Source organism: Alexandromys fortis, unplaced genomic scaffold, assembly GCF_014885135.2.
Source record: "Alexandromys fortis isolate MF-2015 unplaced genomic scaffold, M_Fortis_MF-2015_v1.1 scaffold_181, whole genome shotgun sequence".
NCBI lineage: Eukaryota > Metazoa > Chordata > Mammalia > Rodentia > Cricetidae > Alexandromys > Alexandromys fortis.
In genome coordinates this window covers 1,805,820-1,832,206 of record NW_026068069.1, presented here as the reverse complement: position 1 = coordinate 1,832,206, position 26,387 = coordinate 1,805,820, and the positions used below count along the sequence as shown (strand labels likewise).

At 44.2% G+C, this 26,387-nt stretch overlaps 1 protein-coding gene across 2 annotated transcripts in view; it reads right to left on the bottom strand.

The window, feature by feature from the left end:
* Nucleotides 1–2,360: 2,360 nt before the first annotated feature.
* Fbn2 (fibrillin 2) overlaps nt 2,361–26,387 on the bottom strand; it is a 189,210-nt gene continuing 165,183 nt past the window's right edge. Inside the window, exons 56-65 of one of the 2 annotated variants that reach the window (XM_050120901.1) lie at nt 21,476–21,601; nt 20,059–20,265; nt 18,708–18,833; nt 17,214–17,336; nt 15,254–15,370; nt 14,587–14,715; nt 12,869–12,988; nt 7,574–7,805; nt 6,170–6,344; nt 2,361–4,292 (exon numbers count right to left, since the gene is read on the bottom strand). In XM_050120901.1, the coding sequence (XP_049976858.1) occupies nt 3,918–4,292; nt 6,170–6,344; nt 7,574–7,805; nt 12,869–12,988; nt 14,587–14,715; nt 15,254–15,370; nt 17,214–17,336; nt 18,708–18,833; nt 20,059–20,265; nt 21,476–21,601 (1,730 nt within the window). In that variant the 3' untranslated portion in view covers nt 2,361–3,917. The remainder of the gene's footprint in view (nt 4,293–6,169; nt 6,345–7,573; nt 7,806–12,868; nt 12,989–14,586; nt 14,716–15,253; nt 15,371–17,213; nt 17,337–18,707; nt 18,834–20,058; nt 20,266–21,475; nt 21,602–26,387) is intronic. The other variant, XM_050120902.1, reaches the window with a different exon arrangement.

Genomic DNA, 26,387 nt, shown 5'->3' with positions numbered 1-26,387 from the left:
TCCAATTAGCCAATCAAGGTCCCAGGGGTGAGTACATCAGTCTCTTTCCACGGCACTGGAGGAGACGAGAAAGAGGTTGAGTAAGTGATGTCCTCCTCCGTGGGACCACTTAAAGTGAGAGTCCAGATGAGCCACGAGAGGCGTGGGAAGCGGTGGATTTTTCTCTTCTGAAGAGAAGGGAACTTTCACATTTCCAGCATATTCTTAAAAGAGCATGCGTATTTCTGAATGGTTAGGTTGAACACACTAAATCGCCATCTTCTATATCATATATGGCTGTGTTTCAGTCACTTCAATTTCATACGTTCCATTGTTCCCCAAAGTTTATAGACTCAAGTGGACCAATGTTTTAGACTGTTTAGGTATGTGTCTCACCTTTAACACAAAGGCTCTATTCTGCAAAACAAGATAATTAAAGCCAAATAATGCCTCAGAGAATGGACAGTGTGATGGGTACCGTTCCCAATCCTGAGGCAATAAAACAAGAGTAGATGTTTGCTGTGCAGCGAGGCCCAGGTCTGCGCTCTTTGCGCTAGACCCCAGTTCGTGAGCTTCGGGAAAGGGGCTGGAGGTTGAGAATACTCACACAGAGACAGACCGACACACAGACCTTCAATCACTGGTACCAAAAGCCCATCTTTAATAGCACCATGGAGGCTTAAATACACTGCAGTCAATGGCCAACAGGTGAAAATACCATCTTCTGATCCTCTAGGCTAGGCACAGCTTCTAGTAACATTAATTACAAGGCTCTAGACAGGGAAGAGCAGCTGCAGGCAGGACTCATTAATCCCAACAGATATTTGAATGAATTGTCACTTATATGCTTCTCTGAACTAAGTTCAGAGTTCAGGTGTAGATGTGACTGAGGTCCACGCAGTGTGAGGTGCAGCAACAAGGAAAAGAACTAAGCAGGACAAGCGTCTCAAGAGCTCTACGTCACAAAGCACGTGGGGAGAGAATTCCTGTCACCTGAAGACCATTATCCCTAGTGAATATAGTCACTGGGTTTGGTTTAGATTCCTGAGTCAACATTGTATTTTTCTTTTTTTTCTTTTTTTTTTTTTTTTAAGAATTACGCTCAGTAAATTTCGGATTAAAATGGGAACGGGAATAAGATAATGCTACCTACGACATCCCGGGTGGTTAGTTCTACGAAAGATGGTATGACGTACAGCTGCCATAAAGAAGGTAGAGATGCCCGTAAGGATCACGCTTGGGAAAAGCTTTTTGGAATCCCTTTCTTCTAACACATTCTTCTGTGTAACATGCCTAATGCCTTTTATCTTCTGCATGAAGCTCCCAGCAGTGTAGGTTTTCAAACGTCCTCATGAGCAGGTTTAAGGTAAACCAAGAGCCTTGTTGCTTGCTACTCAGAGCCGGAGTCAGATTCGGTTCCAGGTCATTGGACATTACAGAGCTCACGCTGGAGCTTTAATAGATGCCAGATGAAGCTGCGCGTGCGTGTTGGGCTTTAGAGGATGCCCCGAGGCAAGCACTTTTCTTACACCACACAGCTAATTTCTGGTTGGCAAAGGACAGAATTAAGATCAGTCATAATGTTCCCTTGTTTTCTTATTCCTTGTACAAAACACTTAAGTGTGCAAATCCTACCACGGATTGAATTAACTCGTAGGTCTTGGAAACATGTGTGTGTGTGTGTGTATGTGTGTCTCTGTCCATTTTAGAAACGTATCAAAGGAGGGTTCATGTTCAATCCCCTGCTAAATCTGTTCACTTCACAGAGTAGAGTGAAGGACTGAAGCACTGAAGGAGATAGGTTTGGATGGCATTTGGGTGCAGGTCCCATTTTCATTGAGATATGCCTGCTGTTTGCTTTGCTTAAAGACTTGGCTCCAGCCGGGTGGTGGTGGCGCACGCCTTTAATCCTAGCACTAGGGAGGCAGAGGCAGGCGGATCTCTGTGAGTTCGAGACCAGCCTGGTCTACAGAGCTAGTTCCAGGACAGGCTCCAAAGCCACAGAGAAACCCTGTCTCAAAAAACAAAACAAAACAAAACAAAACAAAACAAAAAAAAAAAGACTTGGCTCCAGTAGAGACTTTGCTCTTTACTCTCTTACAGATACTTCAGGATGCTTTAGTATGACAGCTTCCACAGATTTACTGGTGGAGGAAGGGAAATGCTTTGAGGTCACTGCAAAACTGGGTCCCAAGGAGCTTAGAATTCAGGTAGGATTGAATACTCCCAACTGCTTTCCTTACCTTTTCCTATATGCCCAGGACTTGAAAGCAAACCCTCCTAACTGCGTTTGCAGTTCTTTAGTACATATCCCCGTGAGGCTAAGTCCCCGGGGCCTCCCACAAAGGTACCAGCCATTGTAGTCTCAGGAAACTCGGCCATAAAAGTACCCCAAAATAAGCTTTATTGCCAGACAAGTGTCATATTTGATACATAGACCTACAAAAACAAACACAACCAAAATCCATAAGATTTTCCTCACAAACACTTGATTACAAATTTACATTGTTTTTCTTTTACTTTTTAAAAACAAACAAAACAAAAAAAAAGCCCCCAAACATTGGATATAGCTGGTTACTACTCTTTGGTCGACACAGGCGTGAGAGGGATGATTGGAAGTCTGTGTGCGCTTCGGCCATTTCATGGATGAGGTTTCAACGCCGGTCCAGGGATGGGTTCTCTGAAGAGGAGAACATGGACATGTGCTCTTACTGGGACCTGCTGGTGGAGCATCTTTTCAAATGGCTAAAGCAAGCTAAACATCAGTTCATTTTACAAAGGTATTTCATACACAATAAGCTATGATAAAATGAGGCATATGGTGTATAACTACAGTATTAATGAAAAATTCTAAAAAAAAAAACACATGGATTTTAAGAAAAAAAACATCAACATATATTCCTTGGCTGCGTGGCATGATTGTTTGCACATATGGCAATCCTGAAATAGCTTGTACCTAATAAATGCACCATTCATCGACGACAGCACCAAACACGACAGAACGCCAGGTGTTCCTCTTCCGAGGAACAGCCGTTCTTCAGCTGCCTGGGGGACCACAAGTGTGCAGCGCGCCCTGGTAAGAATGAGGTGTTGTGGGCAGCACATGTGGTCCCTTGAGGTTAGGAGAAGGAAATACAGTACAGTTTGGCCTGCAATGCTAATGGTCTCACAAGCAGTCAAGGTATTTTGCTACAGAGGTTGAGTTTCCTCCACTGTTGCCTGGCGGAGTCTGGTGCTGTGAAACACTGTCACGTGAGCTGCTCTGGCTTTCATCTTTGGATAGGATCAAACGACATTCGCGTCTTTTAAAATCTCGATTACACTGCCCGTTCAGCTCCGAATAGTCAGGGGCATACCAGTTGGAGGGCTGGCAGAGAAACCAAAGGAAACATCTCTTGAATGTACTGGATTTTTTTTTTTTCAAAGCACCTCTAAAAGAAATAGCTCAAATTTATAAATCTAAAGAAAACCAAGCGAGTTTCCCTTTTTGTTTACATAAGTTTGTTCATTTCTCCATATATTACTGCATTAAAATAAATAAACATCTATATTTTTTTTTAATTAGCAACTATAGCAAAATACCCAAAGTGTTCCAGACTGCTAAGAGGAAGAAAGCTCACATTATTTGTGCATTTAGTGCCATATGCTGATCTCTTGAATATTTAGGTTTTTTTTCAATATATTTTAAAATGAAGTTATATAAAAAATACAGTAACTATGTTTGCCTTTGCACTCAAATCTTTGGCCATACTGGAGCCTAAATTACTCCTCCCTGTGAGGGTCGACATTCCAAAGTCTGAATCAGGGAGGAAAGGAACAGAAGTCTTTTTTTTTTTTTCTCTTTCCCTCTATTTAAAATTAGTCACTGACATTCCAAACACGTCTGCAGGCTGGCAGTGCTGGGGTCTGAGCTGGGTGGGACCCAAGTCTGCCAAGGGCTAATACAGTTCAATCTGCAGCTTCATTCTGAGAGCCTCCCCCAGCACCCCCAGGAGGTAGTCATCCTCATTGTGTTCCTCCAGCTTCCGAAGCTCCTTCTTCCCGTAGAGTGGGATGCTGCTGATTTCCAGTGTGTAGGTGCCGGGGGTGAGCTTCTTCTTGGCCGTGTGCAGGTAGCTGAGCCCGTTCCTTTGGTGGATTCGGAAGACGCCTTCGTCATTCCCTTGGGAGATGACGTAGCGGATGTGGTTGTTGAGGGGCTCAATGGCGGGCACCAGTTCGAGGATGTGCTCCTTGGAGCCAAGGCCAGAGAGGTTGAACTTCATGCTGACTGGGCTGTCCATGGCAACGCTATCTAGGCTGATGTGCTCCAGCTGGGGGAAAGAGCGCGGACACATTTGAGTTTTTACAGGGCACACAGTGGACTCCAAAGCCACCCAAAGTGGCTGGTGGGTGACAGTCACAGTGGTAAGTTTAGGTTGTTCCCTGTCTGTCTGGCTGTCAAAGAGGCTGTTGTAAAGAGAGGTGGGACAAAGCTTCATCCTGTGGAGGAAGACCCCCCCCCCCTGCAAATCTTCCTGATTCTCACCTGGCCCCAACAAGATCATTAAAGTTACAGGACTTAGGCCACATAGGTAGGTCTTCTGATGAGTTTATAGGATATGGTACTTATCACTCAGTAATTTTAAACTGAGAGACAGTCATTGTGATCTGGTGTCGTGGCCCCTCGTAGTTTGCCCATGTTTCAGGGGATGGCCACGTACTTGCACGCCTATGGGCACGCACTGGATACAAGTATATCCAGTGGTACATTAGCTAAAGAAGTGGGGAGGGGGATAGGTTGTGTCGGGAGGTGCTCTGCAGGGAGCCGGAAGGCAGAAATGGGGGGTCGATATGATCATTACGCATTTCGTACCTCTGTGAAATTGTCCCACATTTTAAAGAAGAAAAGGACAAGTTAAGAAGTTGAGTCTAAATTTGATCTTTTCTGGGGTCAAAATGAGAAGACTATTCAACAGTAGGTCGTGCACCCACAGAAACCATCACGCTCAAGGCTGGGCTCTGAGTTTGCAAAGGGTCTCAGAACACACTGGGTCCGAGCCAAGATGGGTGAAAGCCAGCGCTTAGGGCCCAGATAACAGGACCCGAATGTGTCCGCTGGGGTGTGAGGTAGGACTGCGCTTTAGTTAGACACACCAAAAAAGCCATAATGCTTTGATGTGGGCTTGTGCTCGGGTGAGGCTGTGGCTATGATAGCTAAGAGGAACCCATCATTATTTAGACAGAATTATGTTTCATGTACCGCAAGGGGAAGGCTTTATATCTTGATGAATGATTTGTCAAGATTGCACATCCTTGAATATTTCAGTCTACTTAAAAGTAAATGTAACATTAACTCGTTATTTTAAAATGCTATCAGAGATTTTGGGGCTAAATTAGCATAGTCCTATAGATAAGAAAAAGTTCGGGGACGGAGAAAACTGAGACAAGCTGCCAACTGACACAGCCAGTTAGTTGGTGACTGTAGTTTTTTTTTTTTTTTTTTTTTTTGGTTGTTTTTGTTTTGTTTTGTCTTTGGCAGGAGCAATTCTCAGCAATATTAATTGGAAAGAGAGGTGACTTGTGAAATCATACTGTCTCGGGCCTCAGGGAAATCACCAGTATCCTTCTTTGTGGGTTATTAATCTCTGAGAGTTAGTAGCATGTGTCCTATAAGACACAAGGGCTGAGGAATAGATCCAAACCCAGGCAGCCTTGGTCCAACCTTACTTACTGGAGGCTGGAAAGTCGGACCTCTAGTTCTTGACAAAAGAAAATTAATGGAAAACAAAAGTTTATGATGGGTCAGACCTATAAACACAGAGCAGGTGACCGGGCTGGGGGACCCACTGGAAAATTAAAATCGACAGTGTCTTGTATATAACTGGGAAAATTCAGAATCATTTCACGTATGAATTATTTCCAAATAATTATTTCTCAAGTGGGCATCTTCTACTTCGTGGCACAAATTAAGACAAGTGGACTTAGAACTGAATCGTTGTCTTCCTCAGAGCTTTGTGTTTTAGACGTCATCCCAACCAATTTTAATTTTCTTATCTTTGCCACACTGGATCTGCCAATGGACCCATTAACTATGCAGACAGACTGAACTGTGCTGAAGCTGAGAGCCTATAAATGGCACCGTGACAAGCTGACGTGGGAAACCTTTCTCGTTTTGGCAAAGCAGGGTTTCTCCTCTGGGTCTACTCACAGCTGAGGCTGGCTCAGGCTCCTGCGCGCTCCTCTTCTGCCTGCCGTCTTTCTTGGGGTAGCCATTGATTTTACACTCGTAGCATGCTTCTGGGGACAGGGCGTTTTCCTCATCCACCTCCGCGTCCGAAGAGAGGTACTGTCCTTTGTTGAAGCCCATCCCCGAGACACAGTGGCTGTTCGTGAGGAAGAGACACGATTAGACATTATTGTCAGCTCAGCAAGTCCAAAGAGCCTTCATAAACATGGAAGCCATGGAGCAAGCGCTGAACCACTGTTTCTCAACCTCTTGAGGGAATGTCAAATGGCCCTTTCATAGGGTTCGCCCGGGACCATCAGAAAACACAGATGTTTACATTATAATTCACAACAGTAGCAAAATTACAATCATGAAGTAGCAATGAAAATAATGTTATGGTTGAGGGTGGGGTCACCACAACATGAGGAACTGCATTAAAGGCTCACAGCATTAGGAAGGTTGAGAACCACTGCCCTAGACTCTTAATCACAAAACCCCATCTTCGTGGTTCTGTTCTTTACCACACAGAGAGTGAGAGTTCCCCTTGGTTTGAAACAACAAAATTCTGAGGACGAGCCCTGCGCTGCCTCAGCTTGAAATCTGAACTAGACCCAAGCACGGAAAGGTAGATTTGCTTAAGGACCAAAAAGCAGCACTGGACGTCCAAAGACAACGGTAAGAGAAAACTCTGCTGCTTCGTAAGCCTGAGGCTGGTTCTTATTGCCCAGGACAGAGATCCCTGCTTTAGCAGCTGGCATTTCTGAATTCTTATTTTACTTAGCAAGAAGAGGCAATGTGTTGGCTCTGAAGAGACCTGTGCTAGGCTCAGACTTTTTCTGTTACATGTGATGGTATAGCAGTTGGGGGAAGGTTGGTCCATGCCCCTTAGTGCTGCCTCGTCTACGATCTCTTTCAAAGGAGATGGTCCCTATCTCTAGATTACCATCTTCTGCGTCACTGAAGAACACCCCCTGGGTAGAAAGGTGTGTGGAGCTAGCACTCAGTCACGAGTGGGAAGATTTAAAGTCAGTTGCCCAAGGGGAGCCAGCCTTGTAGAGAAGGACTGTTCCCTTCCTGGACTACATAAAACCAGATGAGAAAAAGAAAGAGATGAAGTCCTTCCTCAGAGGTTGCTGGGCTCAGCATCAGAAAAAACAAAAAACAAACAAAAAAACACAAGTCATTTCCACGTCGACCTCTTGCAGTAACACACGCGCTGCATAAGCCTTCATCCGGCCTTGAGTAGGAATGAATCAGTTGCAGCCCTTACAAGAAGCAAACAGTGATAACTCAAGTCCTCGGCTCTTTACAAAGGAAGTGACTCTCACTTCTGGTGCCCAAATCCCAACACTTCCATCTCTTGGGCGGGAAGCACGGCTGCCTTACCCCTGTCCCACTCTGAAGTAGCCAGGCGGGCAGCCACAGAGGTAGCCCCCTTCCGTGTTGGAGCAGCCATAGCTGCACGGGTTGCTGGAGGAGGAGCACTCGTTCACATCATGGCAGGCGCTGGAGAACTGGTCAAAGGAGAACCCGGAGGGGCAGGCACACTTGTAACTCCCCAGGGTGTTGTAGCAGGAAGCGGAGCCACAGGCCCCGGGGTTGGAGCACTCGTTCTCATCTGTCCGAGGAAAGAAAGAAGCATTTACACGGGGAAGGGGCCTGGACAAGGAAGATGACGCGGGGGGAGTGGTCTCCACGGGCCTATCAGTTTATAAAATAGAGAACTTCAAAAAACACTGTTTTGACTGACTTCAAAGCAGTCAAAGAGTTAACTAAAAAAAAAACTTCAAAAACACATCTTTAAAGGCAAAAGCAAAAACAAAAACCCCAAATCAAAACAAAAGAAAACAAAACCTCACACCACCCTTTTCCATTCATTCTATTTGTATTGTTTCTGAGTATGTGGGTAGCTCTTAGGGACCAATATTTGCAGTTTACCTAATGAATAATCCTTTTGTTCTCTTAACAAAGGGTTATTTCTAACGCCATTAGTTTAGAGACAGAAGATTGGTATTGCCAGGGCTTGGGGGAGGGAAGAAGTGGGAATAATGGCCGCTGGGTATGGGGTTTCTCCTGGGGGCTGGCAGCTGAGACTATTGGGGTAGGTAGGTGTTGCATGTGTCCCCGGGAGGGGAGGGACACACTGAAGCCATTCAGCTGACGTGATAAAAGGGTATGTGTGATTTTATTATCAACATTTGTGTCAACTGCCCCTCAGGACGTCCCCATGCCTTTGTGGATATGGGAGAGGGAGTCGATGGAAAATTCAGAGCCTTTTATGAAAATATTGGAAATGGCCCTGCTTGACTCTGTTGAACCAAGACTGGTTTTAACTGCTCCGGAGCCTGCCTGGTGCAGACCGCGCCTTCCGCGAGGGTTGCATCCCGCCATTAGCTGACACCGAGCTCTTAACCGTTAAATGCTCAGCTTTGGCCCGTGGGACCATCTCAGGTCTGTTTTCAGTTGCTGTTATCACCGATTCAAGGCCCCACGGTGCTTTTGACTTTGGAAATTATGAGCTTGCCTTTAACTGTTGGCTTGATAGATCGCCCTGGGTTTGGCTCCTTTGAGCTTTATTATAACCCAGATTTCACCCTGGGCACAAATCACATCTGGTGCAGGGAATTCTTTCCATTCTTGTGACTGAATATGGAGTGTAGAGTGTCTGTGGACATATTTCAGCCCAGGTGGGGAAACAGGCCCATCTGTGAGTATACGTATCCAGGGAACACAACGATTACAGGGTGTGGGGGCAGGGACCTGCAGTGGCTCATGAGATCTCCTAGACGGAGATGGGACTCAGCAGAGGCTGCTAGACAGGAAATTGAACTTCATTAAGCACAGGATAGAGGCTACCCAAAGGGCAGGTAGTAGGTGCATTTTAATGAAATGAGCATAGTTTTAGAATTAAATGAGACAACTTAAGCGTTGAACTATGAGTCATCGAATATAAAATATGCTCGGATTACCTAATGTGTGAAATCCCCGGCCTTTATTACACGCAGAGAAAATACATAAATTCTCAGTAACTTGGCTTCATGGGACCTGAATGTGGCCAGTGTTTTATTTCTATATTTGAGAGACTTGGGATTCTGCCCCAAAGCTTCATCCCCATTGATAATTAGTTCTCACATGAACATGCCATATTTGTCTTCTAACACGGCATCCAAATTAGATTATAACTTAATGCCATGTTCCCACAATGACTTCATTCAGGCATTGTGTTAGGACGAAAAATTACCAAGAAAGCCAATTGAATTTGAATATTCCGCTTACAAGAACATTTTAGAACAGGATAATGTCTCTGGAAGCATTGAAAGATCTCATATTTACATGCTATAAATATATAGCATGATAACATTGTATGTGTTTAGTAAAGTATGGCCTTGTTTGAGATATGCTGTGAATTAAAACGCCTTGCTAGGCTATGTTGGGATTATTTTTGAGAAGTTTACACTATAGAAGGAACTGAAAGCGATCAGCAGTAAACGGCAAAAAATTTGCATACTGAAGCATTTTCTTCACGGGCAAGGGTTTGTAAGAATCATGCATTTTCAAGTCTCATCAGTCACAGTACGTGTCAGGGGTTGGGAATGCTCCCTACATCTGGACAGTCTATGTTCTAAACGTTCTCTTGATTCCCTGGGCTAACTTACAGGAAACTTACTAAAAGTGGTAAACTTAGTAAAGTGGGAGTTTGGGAAAGGCTTTTCCAAAATGGACACTTTCAAGAGAACTTTTCCTTTCCTTCAATTGGTGGCAACATGAGCAGTACCATAAACTTACGACTCTGTCCGCTTGACAAGAGTTTGCTGCACAGACTGACAGCTTCGGCTGTGCACTAGAGGCCTCTGAGAAAACTCCTTGAAAGTCCTCTTCAGAGCCTCCTGCCATCACAGGGCATTGATACCAGCAGTCACAGAAAATCTCACCTTTGTCATGGTTCTTTTTCTTATGCGAACTTGTTGCTTTTGTTAGCTTCCTGGCTGGAGTAATTTCACTCTATTTCTGCCAAGTATCTGAGCTAATGTTCCAACTGTTACATGGTTTAAGGGCAAGAAGAGTGCCGGCTTTATCAGAGGCCAGCTGAATCCTTGGGAGGACCCAGAACCTTGGAAATCAGTCTCTGCTTGTCTACCAAGGGAGTGGCTGTTTAGAGATAACCATTTTAGGAAAGAAAAGCTCCTAACCAACCCTTGCAATTGGGAAGACCTGCTTATGTACTTTTGATCCCCATTCTTTCTGGGTCTCGCTGGCCCTGGATTCTCCTGCTTTAGTCTGTGGGTGCTGGGATTGAGGGCACACATTCCCACACCTCATTCTTGGCGGGCGCCGCTGCCCTGCTCAATGTGTTTCTCTCGTCAGAAGGCACACGGGTCTTGGTCAGGGCTCAGACAGCCTAAGCTAGAGCACCTAACTCAAGGAATTCGTGAAAGGCGACGGGAATGGTACCTTATCCTTTCAAATATCACTCAGGCAATTTCAAATAGAAACTCCACAGTTACTAGAAGCCTGCACAGAAAGTTTTGGACTGGATGTTTATAGGTCATTTCAGAAGTATAAAAGCTTAAATCCATGACTTGTATGTGCTATCATTTCTATTTAAACTCCCTTTAAACCCAAGAATTCCCTGTGAGATAACTTATAGAGAATGATCCTTTCGTCTTATGTTTTGCAGAGCTAACCGAGAAGCCTACAGTCCTTACTAAAATGATGGCCTTGGGAGTTTAGAAACACGATAATCTAATAAAATTCTACACCATCTCTAATAGTCAAAACCACCATTGTCTGTATGGTAAAGAGCTTGCCAGCACTTGGCCTAAGTATATGAATGAATGTATCAGGTCCTAGGCAATTCTACGACATTCTCTCTCTCTCTCTCTCTCTCTCTCTCTCTCTCTCTCTCTCTCACACACACACACACACATACACATTTTCTTTGAAGGAAAAAAGGAAGTGTATTATATTTATGAAAAAATTTTGATTGGCAACTTCATTCATTGCTTTGGTAATCATCGAAAAACTTAGTTTTACCCCTTAATTTCCCCAGCTGCAGGTCTTTAATTTTTTTAAATAATTTTTAAAGTTAGTGTATAACGTAATGGTTTTCATTTGTGACACTTGCCCACATATAGTCATTCTCCCTTGCTCTAGATCACGGGCTGCCTCTGCCTTTCCTCCCACAGCTATGCATTGCTGGTGCAGTAAAGCATCTGCCCCTGGCCTGGCAGGAGGCCACAGTCGAGATAAGAACTTCACAGACCGACCGTGTGTGCTTTCTTCGCAGCTCATTGAGCTGTCATTAGGAAATTCTTTTGAGAAGAACATAAAAGACCAAACCGAGTCAGTTCGTTTGGTGGATCGTTACACTACATTTGAGTGAGTGATGTGTGTAGTAGCTTAAATCACTTCATAGGCAAGAAGGCATCCTGCCATTCTCTGCGGTGTGTGGGGGGGTGGCAGCTTCATTTCCCTTCTGATTGGGAAGGCAAGCTTCTACTCTCAAGATGTGCTGGACAGTGCAGCTATGGAGTATGTTCGAATAGAACCAAGAAATTGGGCATATGCTAAGTGAGTTTTTGACCAGTGGTTTCCATGATTATGACCAATGCAAAGAATAAAATGGAATGCCTGTGTGTTTTCTTTCGTAAGTGTTTTTTTCTGGAGTGGTCAGCGGCACTCGCTGAGACTAGTCGCCTTTTCTATGTTAAGACACCGTCACGGTTCTTATTAAAGCTGCATGACAGGAGAGCACAGATGGACTGGCTTCAGTTCTTATACTTCCTGACCAGGCATGGTGGTGTATGCCTGTTGTCACAGCCCTGGGAAGCAGACGTTGCAGGCCAGCCTGAGGCTACATAGCAAGCTATAGACAAGCCCGGCCTGTGTAGTGATAGTTCATTTGGATTTTAATAAAGAAAGCTTGCCTGAAGATCAGAGAGTAAAGCAGCCCCAGTGGACAGTCTTACAGACCAGGTAGTGGTGACTCACACCTTCAATCCCAGTAGCCACGCAAGTTTGCCATAGAAATGGGGCGGTGGTGATGCATGCTTTTAATCCCACACTAGAGAGAAATATAAAATGGGAGGAGACAGCTCTCAGACACAGTCTCATTCTGAGACTCCTGGGGGCAGGATCATCGTTTCAGACTGAAGTAGAGGTGAGAGCCAGAGGCTGGCTGTTTTGCTTTTCTGACCTTCAGGCTGAACCCCAATATCTGTTTCTGGATTTTTATTAGGCATGCTACAGAACTATATGATGCCCTGTCTCAAAAAGGAAGGAAAGGGTCCTTTAGATTTCTAAGAGGGTAAGGCACGAGGAGTTCTTCCGCAGCCTAAACCTCACAGATTACTGATGAAAAGCAGAAAAGCAGGGCGAAGGGAGACGTTTGTGACGCCATCCTCAGAAGCCTCACAGTACACCAAAGAGAGAAAATGACTACACCTGTAGCTGATGTGCCTTTAAATACTCCAGAGACAGGTTTATCCTGGATCATGTCACAAGTACAGGGCCTAGTAGAATAAACCCCCGGTGTGCATCAGTGTTTTTGGGCAGACTTTCCCCGTCCACCTTTCTCACAGTGAGCAGAGGTGGCATGGAACCCTGGGCTTGACTTGTGCTAGGCAAGTGCTCTACCACTAACACTAAAGGGGGAAAAGTAAGTTCCCCGGGAACGCTCACCAACACACTGATTCCACTGGTAGTGTTGAATGTACCCCTGTGGGCAGCCGCACCGATAGCCACCCAGGATGTTCTGGCAGCCATGTTGGCACCTGTGGTTCCCGTCACATTCGTCGACATCTGCAAAAACAACCCAAGGACGGTCTTTACGGTCCCTTGTTCAGTGTGTTCCAAACACAGCCTTTAAGGGGACACACAAACAAGGCATGGCGTGCAGAGAGACTGGGCCTTCCTGCCCCAGCTTCGTTAGTGCTGCGATAAGAAACCGCCTCATTGTTAGTGCCGTCCACCAGACCCTGGCACATCAGTGCTCTGAACAACAGCTTAATTTCTGCAAATCAACCATAGTAACCACAAATATGGAGGATTTTGAATTGATTAGCTCCATATGGTATGATTTATTTGGTAAATTATATATATGTATACACATAATACATATACACACATATATGTACATTACAGACATTACAGATTCTAGTTGATTCAAAATGATTCACATGTAATCCTCATTGTGGGGAAGACACAAAAGCCATGAAGATATATCTACAAGGTACAACGGCTTTGCATGCAGAATTTTTTTTTGTTGGTCAAGACTAATTAGATGCAAAGCCTTTTTAAGTCTTTGAATATGTTGTTATTTTTAGGCAAGATGTGGTATGATACATATGGAATAATTTCTTTGTTAATATATGCATACACTCTTGGAATGACAACTAAGGCTTTGAAATCTACCCCAAAAGAGTGAAGTAAAATTGGCATGTCTGATGTGTGTGTAACAAATTTACATGGATAATTAATAAACGGTATCTTATGTGGATGGTTGTGAGCTGAGTTCACACATGGCAAGCAGCTGTAGGTTCAGAACGCTTTCAATGTCTATTGACTTCAAATACAAAATTAAAATTAAAATTTTCTAAAGCAAAAAAAAAAAGACTGAAAAATAATACGAAAGTCCTATAATTCTCGCAAGGAACATTTTTAAAAATTTGAATGTGTCTAGAGTTGAAAACCATATATTTCTAGGAATAACTTTAAAAAGGAAGACTAACTCAATACTATAAATTGCAATACATTCTAAAGATATAGATGTGAGAAGGCCTTCAACATTAACATGTTCATCTTCCTATACCTGAGCATCTGCCAAGGAAACACTCAAGACCCATGAGTCTTACTTATCTCCCAGTCAGTGTTCTTTCTGATTTTGGAAAAAAAAAAAAAACAAAAAAAACACTTATTTCATGCTCCCACGAGTAAAGAGCATGGGGCAGGGGCTTCCGTGTACAAAAGGACAACAGTCATCAGGCCCTGTACCCAGTTAATTATTAGTTTTGTGTGTGTCTTTGTATGTGGTATACATGTATGTGTGCATGCATGGTCTTATGTGTAAAGGTGCATGTGTACGCACAGGGAGGTATGTGCATGTATGTGTGTGTGTGTGTTTGTGGGTGTTCCTCTACTGTGCTCCCCCACGGAAATGGAGGCGGGGTCTTTTGCTGAAGTCCGAGCGTGTCGATTCCTGTCGTCTAGCTCTCCACCTTGCTCCACAGAGCCCATTCTTGCCCCTAGAGCCCTGGGATTACCATGACTATTTGGCATTTACTTGGGTTCTGGTGGTGACCTGAACTCTGGTCCTCAGGCGCGCACGGCACATGCTTTATGTGCTAAGCCGTTTCTGAAGCCCAGACAGACGTTAAGGATTCCTGTGCACATGAACTCACCTTCGCAGTTGAGCCCAGAGGCATCAAGGGAGAACCCTCTTTGGCATTCGCAGCTGAAGCTCCCAGGAGTATTTTGACAGATTCCTTTTGCTCCGCAAAGTGAAGGCTGAGACCCACATTCATTATTGTCTAGCAAAGCAACAAGATGGATGGAAAGAGTCAAGCATTCTGGTGTGTAGTATGTCAACTAAATCTCTCTGCATGGAATGAGCAGATGGGTACAAGCTCAAGTTTCCATTGCATGGAGAAAGCGTTTTAGACAATGTTAAGTCTGAATTTATTAGCAAGAGTAGCATAAGAAGCGCATTTGTCAGGGACTTGAAACCAGAGTGTATTTTAGAGTTACTAGAGGCACCACTTTGGATAACATAGACTAAGAATCTCTTAACATGTGCCTTCTAAATGAAAACTGAAAAAATCCCAGTATGACTATTAGCCTTTCATTATACTTTATCTGAGCAAACTGAAGCACTGCCCTCAACACAAAAGAGTGTTGAGGGCTTCTGCATCTGACGCCACAGCTCAGGATGTCACGTGGAAGCGCCGCACAGTGTGCCCACTGCACAAATGCATTCATGTTCCCTACAACTTCTTCGGGCCAGACTGCGCTGTGGCCCTGCACCCACACCAGACATCTGCAAAATACCTCGACTCTGATTTGCCTTACCGATGCAGGCAGTGTGATGCTGGGTGAAACCGGGGGGACATTTACAGGTAAACCCCCCGAGGGTGTTGACACAGAGGAACTGGCAGTTGTGCTGTTTGGTTTGACATTCATCGAGATCTGAAACGACAGAGAAGTCCAGGAGGATCAGTGGGGCCGTTCAGTTATGAATAATGTGGTCTCATGAATCCACAGGAACTGTGCGTTTTCTACGGGGGCCTTTGGTTTAAATTTCAGCTCCAGTCTAGGAAGGTTCACGTATGCTTATTAGGAAGAGTTTGAATGTGCATATTAAACAGCCTAAGCGTGGAAGGCTACCAGCCAGGACAGGGTGGCTAAAGGTTTTTAGGGCAAAGCTTTCTTTTTTTTTTTTTTGGTTTTTCGAAACAGGGTTTCTCTGTGGCTTTGGAGCCTGTCCTGGAACTAGCTCTGTAGACCACGCTGGTCTCGAACTCACAGAGATCTGCCTGCCTCTGCCTCCCGAGCGCTGGGATTAAAGACGTGTGCCACCACCACCTGGCTAGGGCAAAGCTTTCTTAAAGTAAGAACTGGATGGGCAAAACATAGCAAGTCCACCATTTTCAAAGCTAACATGGAAAAGCAGTCCTTGTATTTAATGTAGTTTAGGACATGGATGGGTACTATTAAAGGGACTATTAAGTAAAAAGAGAGTTTGGAAATGGAGGAAGGCTTAGCAGATTCAAATGGGTGTGGTGGTGCATGCCTGCCCAAAAGACAGTAATAAACCCTAAACCAGAGCAAAACAAACAAAAACAAAACAACTGGAAATTTAGAATTAATGTCTAGACTCTTCTTATAGGAAACTCAAAATCTGATTTTCGGTTGAGAGAAACTTAATTTGGGAAAAGTAAGTTCCCTCTACAGTGGAAGGTATGAGCTCCACACATTTTAGCAACACTGTGAAAAGTCAGTTCACGCAAACCATTTCTCTAAACAGGGTCAGGAACAGCCCAGAACTTGCTGCTTTTCCTGCATTTATTATTTTTTTTTAATATGGGTTGGAAACAAAACCTTGCTTGACAGAAAATACCATCTGTTCAATCCATTAGTATCAGGATTGGGAGGGTCCATGTAAAATCCAACACAGTATGGCACCGAAGCCATTTTTAGTGATCACGTTTAGCATGGTAATTACTTTTAATACTCCACGGAACGTGACCCACACACTGACTTTTCTCCGTTCTACAGGAAATGTCAGCGTAACACTGTGGAGAGATGAAGTCAGACGTAAGCAGCAACAGGAATTCTAATTTCTCACGCATTGTTCCAACTCTTGCTTCAATATTTTTTTAACTAAAAAGTTACCATATGAATGCATGGATTATGCTATTTTCATACACACACATCATTGTAATGTTTCTCAAATTTACCCCCATTATCTCTTCTTGTTTTTCCCTCTTGATTCTGACCATATCCCAAAGAGTGTTCTTCAACTTTCATGTCATGCATATTTTCTTTTACATTTTTATTTTAAAAGTTTTTAAAATTGGTATTGAAGGCGGCATACAAAAGCTTAGGTTTCATTATGGTATTTCTACACTCCTTTAACAAAGTCTAGAGTCTGTATATGTCAGAAAACATGGTATTTCCATTCCTGAAGTTGGTTTATTTTGCTTAATGTGATGACATCGAGTTCCACCCACTTTTCTTTGATGTAATTTTGGGTTTTCTGGTTGGAGGGGAAAAAAAAAACCAACCACCATTATGTGTGCGTGTTTGTGTGAACACGTGCAGACATTTTGTGTTTTTCTTTTTTTTTTTAATTTCTAAGAAGTGAAATATTGCGACTTAGATTTTAAGGTCCTCTTTCTTCCATAATGGGAGGCCTGGTGCAGTTTTCTGTGAAGCACGGTTTTAATCGGGGAAGGATAAGCTACAACTCTGATCACTAAGATGAAAACGTTACTCAAGAGACAAGACAAGGGCGGCCGGCTCCCCTCACCTTTGCACGTCTTTCCGTCCTCCTGCAGGACGTACCCCCGGGGACAGGAGCACTGGTAGCTGCCCTCCGTGTTCTTGCAGATGAAGTTGCACGGTTTTGGAGACTGCGAACATTCGTCAAGATCTACAGGGAAGGAGCACGAACAGGGAAGGAGTGAGAGCCCTGGTTACACGAAGCGGCCAGCCCTTCTCCCACCCCCACCTTCCCACTTCATCTTTCTTGATTTTCCTCTGCCACTTACAGTGGCATCCAGCCAGAGAGAAACGACTCTCAGAACCGTTTTCTCTAAGGTAGCAGACTGGCCTACTGTGAAGATCAATGCGCACATCTTGGCTAAACCTTGTAATGTCTAGACAACTGTCTGGGCTCAATTTTTTTTTTTTCCTTCAGATTCATTAGGCTGGCTTAGACCCTGGAGGCTTCATCAGTGAGCTCTCCCACCTTGCGCCTTCTGGACACTCCCATTTCTTCACTGTCTCTCCAGAGTGGGTTTATTCCGAGCCACTGGCTCCCTGTCGCTGCCTCTCATAGATGTCCAATGAGTGCTCTGTTCACCAGTCAGCCTCTCATCAACTTTCCCTCCTTTTTTTTTGGTCCCAGGGTGGTGCTACATTGTGGCCATTCACAGACTCACTGCTAAGCCATACTGAACTGTCCTCGCAGGGACGAACCACCTCTTTACTGCCAGGTCTGGGACTGACAGCTGGTACTCTCTGTTTCCTCCACAGAGCTCACGGGATGGAGGACTCGGCACGGAGAAAGTTCTCGATTAGCAACCTGCCCCTGGGTCCTCCTGCCTGCTGTTTCTACTGCGTGAGTCAAATGTGTATGAGGGGTCAGTTGGCTTTTCTTAAATCCGATGTTTGTATGCCAGGGACTTGTTACTAAAATAGGTAATTTAAGAGGATATTGCAGAAGCTGAGGAAATGCAAAGAAACTAAGAAATGCTTGAAAGACAAAAAAAAAAAAACCCTAATTAACTAACTAAATAAACAAATAAGGCTATTCACTAGCCTTCCTTTTGCCACAACATGGTGTATGTCAGACAATAAAAAAAATTATAAAAAGATACATTGTAGAACAGCCAAAAGATGCTGTAGCGAGACTGCATACAAGGAGAGATTCTAGATGTTGCCTAGTTCTTCGTTTCATGAAAACTGTAGAAATGCATTCTGTTTCACACACAAACCTATCGGAGTCAAAAGAAAAGTCTTTCCCACCAATTACATGCACATTTGTAAATTTTAAATTAAATACAAAATGTTAAAAGCACATTTTTCAATATTTATGTTTCCCTGACGACACAGAATTCGAGATGGAGCAGACCCTGCGCCCCACACAAGGAGACAAAAGGCAAGAACACCATCGTTAAGAACAGCACCCTCGACAACTCCAGCATCCTTTAGGGGAAGCGGCATAGACAAGCGCTCCACCGACTGCACCTGGTCTGGAGGAAGCAGGAGTTGCCAAACCCTGTGTACAACCTCCTCTTACCTACGCAAGCTGTCCCGCTGATGTCGGTGGTGTAGCCAACCTTGCAGAAGCACCGGAAGGTACCCATGGTGTTGACACACTGGCCATGAGAGCAGAGGTTCGGCATCACCTTACATTCATCAATGTCTGCACAGCAGGGAATAAAGAGAAAGGAAAAGAAGTTCATGTCTGAACAGTGGGGGCGACCGGAAATGAAGAGGAACGAAGGACAGACTGAGGTGGCAGTGAGCACCCACAGAAGTTCCAGCGTCCCTTTTCATTGTTCAGGGAATGCTTTGGGGAGGAGAACAAAATCACCTGAAGAGCTGGAGAGAGATAAATAAGGAAGGCCACGCTGCAGGCTTATGCTGGACTGTTTATCCATTCTGCATTCTGAGTAGGAGTTACTATTTTTTTAAATATGTATTTCAGGAAGCTACACTATACAGATTTGGGCCTCCAGTTCCCATCGGCCTTAGATCAGAAGGAAGGGTGCTGTTAGCAGCCAGGCTAACAGAAATGTGAAGGAGAAATCCTATCATAATTCCATCTGAAATACTGATGCCTTTATGTGTGTTCTACACATATGAATCACAAGAATATTCTTGTGTAATGTTTTATAGAGGTATGTGTGTATAGATATGTAAGCACTTGTGTGTAGGGGTGTGTATGTATAAATATGTAAGCACTTGTGTGCAGGGGTGTGTGTGTATAGATATGTAAGCACTTGTGTGCAGGTGTGTGTATAGATATGTAAGCACTTGTGTGTAGGTGTGTATAAATATGTAAGCACTTGTGTGCAGGGGTGTGTATAGATATGTAAACACCTGTGTACAGGTGTGTGTGTGGAAGTCAGTGGAACTCCCTGAGTAGGCCAGGCCGGCCAGTGAGCCTGTTTTCACCTCCCTACCACTCCTGGCCTTTCAAAACGCAGGTGCGGGAATCTAATTCATGTCCCCATGCTTGCAAGACAAGCACTTGACCCAACGGAGCTATTGCCCCAGGCCACCCCGCCCAGAATTTAAGAGACCTCTTCCTTCACCAGATCTATGGGAGACTTTATCGCCCTCACTTGCCAGATGAGGAGAGGGAAGCACAGAACTAGGCTAAAAGAAAATGATGTCCTAAAGAACATGGCACAAACTTCTCCGATCCCAAAGGTCATGGCGGCTGGTAGCCTCCTAACAACCTTTGCCTTGTTGAAAGAAATGTTGGCCTCCTGAGTGTAGGCAGGGATTCATCCTATTTTCTGGATCCTTCCACACCAGTAAGTGTCATTATGAGGATCATTTTTGCACACTTCTTTTAAACTAATGTGGGTGTGTAAAATTCACCAGTCTGATCCAGTGCCCCAAGTCCTTCATCACGCTACCTCTCCCATCAGTGGCGTATCCCGGGCCATGAGGACAAATCTTTTTGTACTGGGCGGTTCCAGGAAGCGGGCACAGCTCACACTGGTGGCCCCAGCCTCGTCCACCATCACAGCAGCATTCTGACTTTGTGACCAGATTGCGGCTACTGGAGGCCATTTGACACATTGTCTGCAGGACTTCCGCAAAGCACAGGCCCTGCCGGTTGTCTGGAACGGACACAAGCAAGACACGAGTCAAGGTCAAGAGCTGACAGCCTGGTTTTCAGTGGATGATCATCCTCTCCTTCTCGGCCACAACCTTCAACCCTGAGAGTATTCATCTTGCACCAACAGTCTACACTTGGTGATTATAAAGTTGTGTTGACATTGCACCCCCATGGTGCTTACACTAAAAAAGATGATCAAACGTGGCAAAAGTTCTACAACATGTACTCTTTTCAGTTCAGCGAAAGGACATCACATATATGTATTTTCTTTATCTAAAAGTAATGACAGGTCGGGATTGTAAAATATATTCAAGACTATACTATGAGCGTGGCGCTTATTCCACTATTTTCTGGTGTTTTCTACAGCAAAAGGACTCACTACTTTATAGATAGTATAGTAATATAAGTGAAAGGGTTTCTTCTCCAGTATGGCTTTATAAGCCAAGTGTGCCAGAGAACCTGTCGTCTGAACAGAAAACAGTATTCTTTGTAGAGGATCTTTACTGTTTCCTCAAAGACGTATTAGCAGTGAAGGTCTAGAGTGGAGACAACAGAAAGTAAAATACATTGTCTTAGGTACAAAAACCTCCCTAGGGTTGGACGTATCCTGTTGCTGCCCCATCAAGCCACCAGCCAGTTGATCGCTCTTCCTTATCTGGTTCCTACAAGCTCGACCACGCCCTCCTTTTCCAGCTGCCCTCGTTAACTGCAAATGGTTACGGCATCACACATATTTTGGCCTTGGCTTAGTGTGATGTCGTGCCCATGAGGTCTAGGTTTTCCACGAGAAAATATTTCTGAAAACATTTTCTCTGGACGGTAATATAAAAATTAATCTCCGCTGCACTTTTGCAATGTGGCGCTTGCTTTGCATTGATAATGTGAGGGCAGAGCTTACCTCACACTGCAAATATTTTCTTTGGGAATTAAGTCATTTCCTCGTGTAAGTCTTTCTAAAGTCACATTTTCCACAGAGCTTCATTAATCTTAATTTTGGAAAGACCATTTCAGGTTGTTATTTACATTACATATGCATGCATGGCAGAGGCCTAGAAATATATCATCTTAACAGACGCATACCTATGGGGCGAGGCATGTAGAGTACTGTGCTTATGAGGGCCAATGGACAAAAATACATGCGCAGAGCTGTTCTCTGATGACATCATAAACATGCTCTGCTGACCAAGGAAAATATTCATAGATCCGCTTACCAAGGCATTCAGTGCCTGAGGAACTTGACTGGAAGCCTTCATTGCACTCACATCGGTAGCTCCCAATGATGTTAATACAACGTCCATTTTCACAGATGCCTGGCTTGGTCCTGCATTCATTTTCATCTTCACAGAGAAAAAGAAAACCAAGATGAGCAATGAGCAGCTTGTAAAGCCATAGTTTCCTAGCTTTCATCCAGTGGTTACATCTCATTGAAAGCTCCTTGACAAAATACCAATAAGATGGGATAGGTCACATCCCAAATGACTGAGGCCTATGACTATGGCACCCAGCGTGCCTCATCCACCCAGGTAGTTCCTGCCCCTGTAGAAGAGGAATGGAGTTCTTGTAGAATCGCAACAGTAAGGACAGCCTTTCCCCAAAGGTGCCCCACCAGCAGAGGAAGAATGCTGTGGAGACGGACTAAAGTCTGCAGGTAGAGAGATGGCATCTTGAGATGGTGCTAACCAGGGATGAAAGCTTGTTGAGTGAATCCGCAGGGCCAACTGCGGCCTCTGAGGGCAGGTAACAGGACAGAGAAATCAGGGAGTAGTGCTCTTTGACTTGGTGATAAATGAATAAGTAAAAACAAAACAAAACAAAAACCCAAACTTATTTATAAAAATTCCCAATATCCTTACTGGGTTTGCATGACATTTTGTAAAATGTGTTTGATGACATCTCAAAGCTGTTTTCAACATAAGGGACCTCATGACAACTTCATCTTTTTGGTAAGTTCCTCCTTCTCTTTTACACATTTTAGTTTTTTAGTCCTGAGTTTCCTAATATATTTTTTCCTGCATTCTTTTTTATTAGCATTTGCCTTGAATATCTTTCCCATCTCTTTCTTTTCAAGCCATCAACTCACCCTTTGATTTAGGTTTCTTACAAAAAGCGTTTAACCGAATTTAAAAAGAATTGTAAAAATGCATTCATCTTTCATCTAGCAATTGAAACCATTCATACTTATGATTTCATTCTTACCTGCCACTTCATATGTTTCAAATTATTCCGTATTTACTATGCTGTTGCTCCATTCTCTTAACTATCAAATCCATCTAATTTTTTATGTTTTCCTTGCATCTCCACTCCAGGTTTGAAAATTACCACGTTCTTTTCACTCTTCTAGCAACAGCCTTTAAATGATTTCAAAATGTTCCTTTAATGAATTTCCTACCAGAGCCAAGGAGAACTTTTTATCTTTTCCACACCATATATTGAATCTGGTGCCCTGGGCATGCTAGGTAAACGTTCTACACGGCTCTATTCTAGGCCCCTTTATATTTGGAGAAAAAGTATATTCCTAAATTGTCCACACTGGCTTAACCTGGCTGTTGTCTAGGGTGGATCTGAATTTGCCATCCTCTTGCCTCAGCCTCCTGAGGTCTGTCCCAATAGCAGGATCTGTTCCAAAGTTTAGAGCCAGTACATTGTATTCTGGTTGGACTGCTAAGTTACTACACATAGGCTATGGTTGTCTCTTGGATCAGATTAAAGAGCTGGCTAACTAGTTAAGAGAGAGCTTGTGGATATGAAATAAATTCCAAAACAGATGCTTGACAATGCCTTATTTTGACTGTTCTTAAACCCCATTGTGTTTAAAATTCTAGATCAAGATTATTTTCCTTTGAACATTGTGAAAACAGTGGGCTATTTTCTTTTGCCCAGCATTTTTGTTCATTGGAATGGAACCTAGTTTTCTTTTCTGGAAGTAATGATTTTTTTTTGTTTTGTTTTTAGTGTGTTCTAAAACTCACAATGATGAGACTTCCTCTAGATAGTCAGTTTTAGGGGAAACACTGTTATTATGAATAATTCGAAAGTACTTACAAGATGATGATCTGAATTATGAAGTTTGAATTTTCTAGTTTGCTGTTTCTACAATCTGAGAGCTCAGGCCTGGCACCCTAGATCTGACCTTTTCTCTTATCTCTCTCTCATCTCTCTCTCTCTCTCTCTCTCTCTCTCTCTCTCTCTCTCTCTCTCTCTCTCTCACACACACACACACACACACACACACACACACACATGGGGTTTTGAGACAGGGTTTCTCTGTGTAGCCCTGCCTGTCCTAGAATTCGCTGTGTAGACCAGGCTGACCTTGAACTCATATGTCTGCCTGTTTCTGCCCCCTCTCCCCCAATGCTGGGATTAAAGGTGTGCATCACCTTTAATGTATTTATAGTTTAATGATAGGACTTAACTTCTTCAGTAAAGCTTCTGATGGATGTGCTGCCTAGCCTAAGCTCTGGCACTTGAATGACCAGTTGACGTGCCTCAGGCTCTACCTCTGATACCTTGCTTTACTGCCACTGGCAATGAGAATTTAAAAGGGGGTGGGGCAGATGAATTCCCATGGCTGCTGGCTGCTAACATCTGCAGCTTTCAGAGGGTTGTCTTAGTGTGGTGCTACACCACCCACAACATCTTGATTCCCAGCCTCCACTGTCTCCCCTTGGACAATCTCTGCACACCGGGACCACCAACTGTTGCCATTTCCATGCCCACTGCTCTCCCTGTGCCCACTCCCTCTTCCTCCTCTGTGTCTAACCCACAGCAGGGTCACCAAGAGGAGAATGACGCCCCAGACAGGTCTTGGACTTCTAAGGACCATGCCAGGACAGCCCCTGCTGTGTCTATGCAGCCGTGGTACTGAGAGGTATCTGCGACTGTCCTACTGGGGACTGCCCTCACTCACAGCTCCTTTCCCCTTCCCACAAGATGAGGCCTCTTTGTTGTCCACCAAGGTCAGCACTTGGTTTTGCCTTCCAAGATCTTACAGTTCTCCCTTCTTGGAAAATCACACCCTGGTCTACATTTGCCAGTAACATCTACCTGTTGGAGGAGGAGGCCGCTTGTTTGTCCCTGCCGCCCAGAACGGAAATAACCACACAGAAACTGTATTAATTAAATCACTGCTTGGCCCATTAGCTCTAGCTTCTTATTGGCTAACTCTTACGTCTTAATTTAACCCATCTCCATTAATCTGTGCATCACCATGAGGTCGTGGTCTACCAGCAAATTTCAGAGCATCTGTTTCTTGGAGGCGGCTCCAAGGCTTCTTCCTTACTCTGCCTCCTATCTTCCAGCATTCAGCCTAGTTTTCCCTGCCTAGCTCTGTTCCCCTATAGCTCGGCTACAGGCCCAAAGCAGTTCCTTTATTAACCAATGGAAATCACAGTATACAGAGGGAAATCCCACATCATCTACCTTACAAACACAAACCAGAACGGAACACTTCTCAGTCACACACGACGGCTCCAGTTACTGTCACATCTCCTCATTCTCCTTGAAGGATGAAACTTGAAAGAAGGATAAGAAGGACCTATGATTGTCTGCCTCACTTCTGCCCCTCTGATTCTGGGCTTTACTGGCCTGCTCTGTCTCTCTCCAGTGACATTTCCTGGAAGGCCACCAAATCCAACTGCCATGTTGCTGCCTGTAACTTACTCTTCCAACCCATAACACCTCGAAAAAGGGACTCCCCAACTGCCTCCCCCATGACCACTTCTCCACATTCTCAAGACAGCACACCATCATCCCACAGGGAGGTCACTCTGTTTCCATTTCCATGGGTTTTCAGAGCTCAGCTGCTGCTGCTTCTCTTCTCTAAGATCTGCTTCCCGGTGTGCATGTCAATTCCATGATCATTTCAGCAGTAAGTATGCCAGCAATTTATACCTCTGCCTCGTGAGTGTTTGCACGTGTGATAATACCAGTGGGATATGAGACACACCCAGCACAGCCCACAGTCGTTTGTGCACCTAAGCACATTTGCTCTTTCTAGTCTTTCCCACAGAAGTAATGTCTTTCCCATAGTACATAATGTTACAAAAGTAACATCCAATCAATCCATTTCAGTAAAAACCCTTCTCATCTTTTACGTCTCTTTTCCTTTATTTCTCTTGTCAGGCGTCCATCAGCAATCCTGGATGTTGATGAGTTTATCGTGTATTCTAGATTTGTCCACGCAAACGTGGCCCCAACCTGGATGATTTTTAATAGCCACCTAAATGACGTCACTACTTCTGCTTCTTTCCCCCTTAAAACGCACCGCTTAACAAGGCAGCCAGAGTGCTCTAAAAACGCCAATTAGAGGATAACAATGTTAGCACTTAATTGAAATTTTACCATCTGCTTAGCTCTGTCCTAAATGAGCCATGACAACAATCCCCATGAGGTAAGTGTCCTCACGATTGCTAGAGGAATCTGAGACACAGTTAATCCAGTTTACCCAAGGTTACAGGCCAGCCAATGGCTTACAGCTAGGTTCTTCACGTTCAGGGCACATCCCCAGCCTTACTAATAAACCGCTTTGCCTTGAGGCTTTCTCCACAAAGCCAGAGTCTCCATAGTGTCTGCACTGCTTTGGCCTTCTTCCGGCCTCCCTCTGTGCCACACTCTGGCACAGACCCCACTGATGCTGCTCTTCCTTGCTGCCCCAGGTCTACATTGTTACTGACACTTCTTTGTTTTCCATTCTGTGTCACAGTTCCCGTCACTCCAGCAAACCCTGCGGCGCAGTCTACAGTATCTCCTACCCAATCACAAAACCTAACTTTCCTTAAAGAGCTTAATTAACCTTATCTGACATTACCGGGTTTGTTTGTTTCTTTATTTGTTCAAGCCTGCTTTTCCCAAGCCAGGGAGAAAGTGAGGGATTTGTCCTCAGATGGAGCTGGTTTACTCTGTCCTGCCAGCACCACAAACATGGTGAATGCGTCATAAATATAACTAAACTAATGGATGACTCTTGGGTAAGGGTTTTCATGAGGCACTGGGCTCTTTGTGATGGAGATTTCAGTCTTTGTTTTAAGAATTTCTCCAAAATACTCAAATCTACCCCAGTACTTTTTATTTGCTTTGAGTAGAGATTGCTTAGTTTTTTTTTTTTTTTTTTTTTTTTTTTTT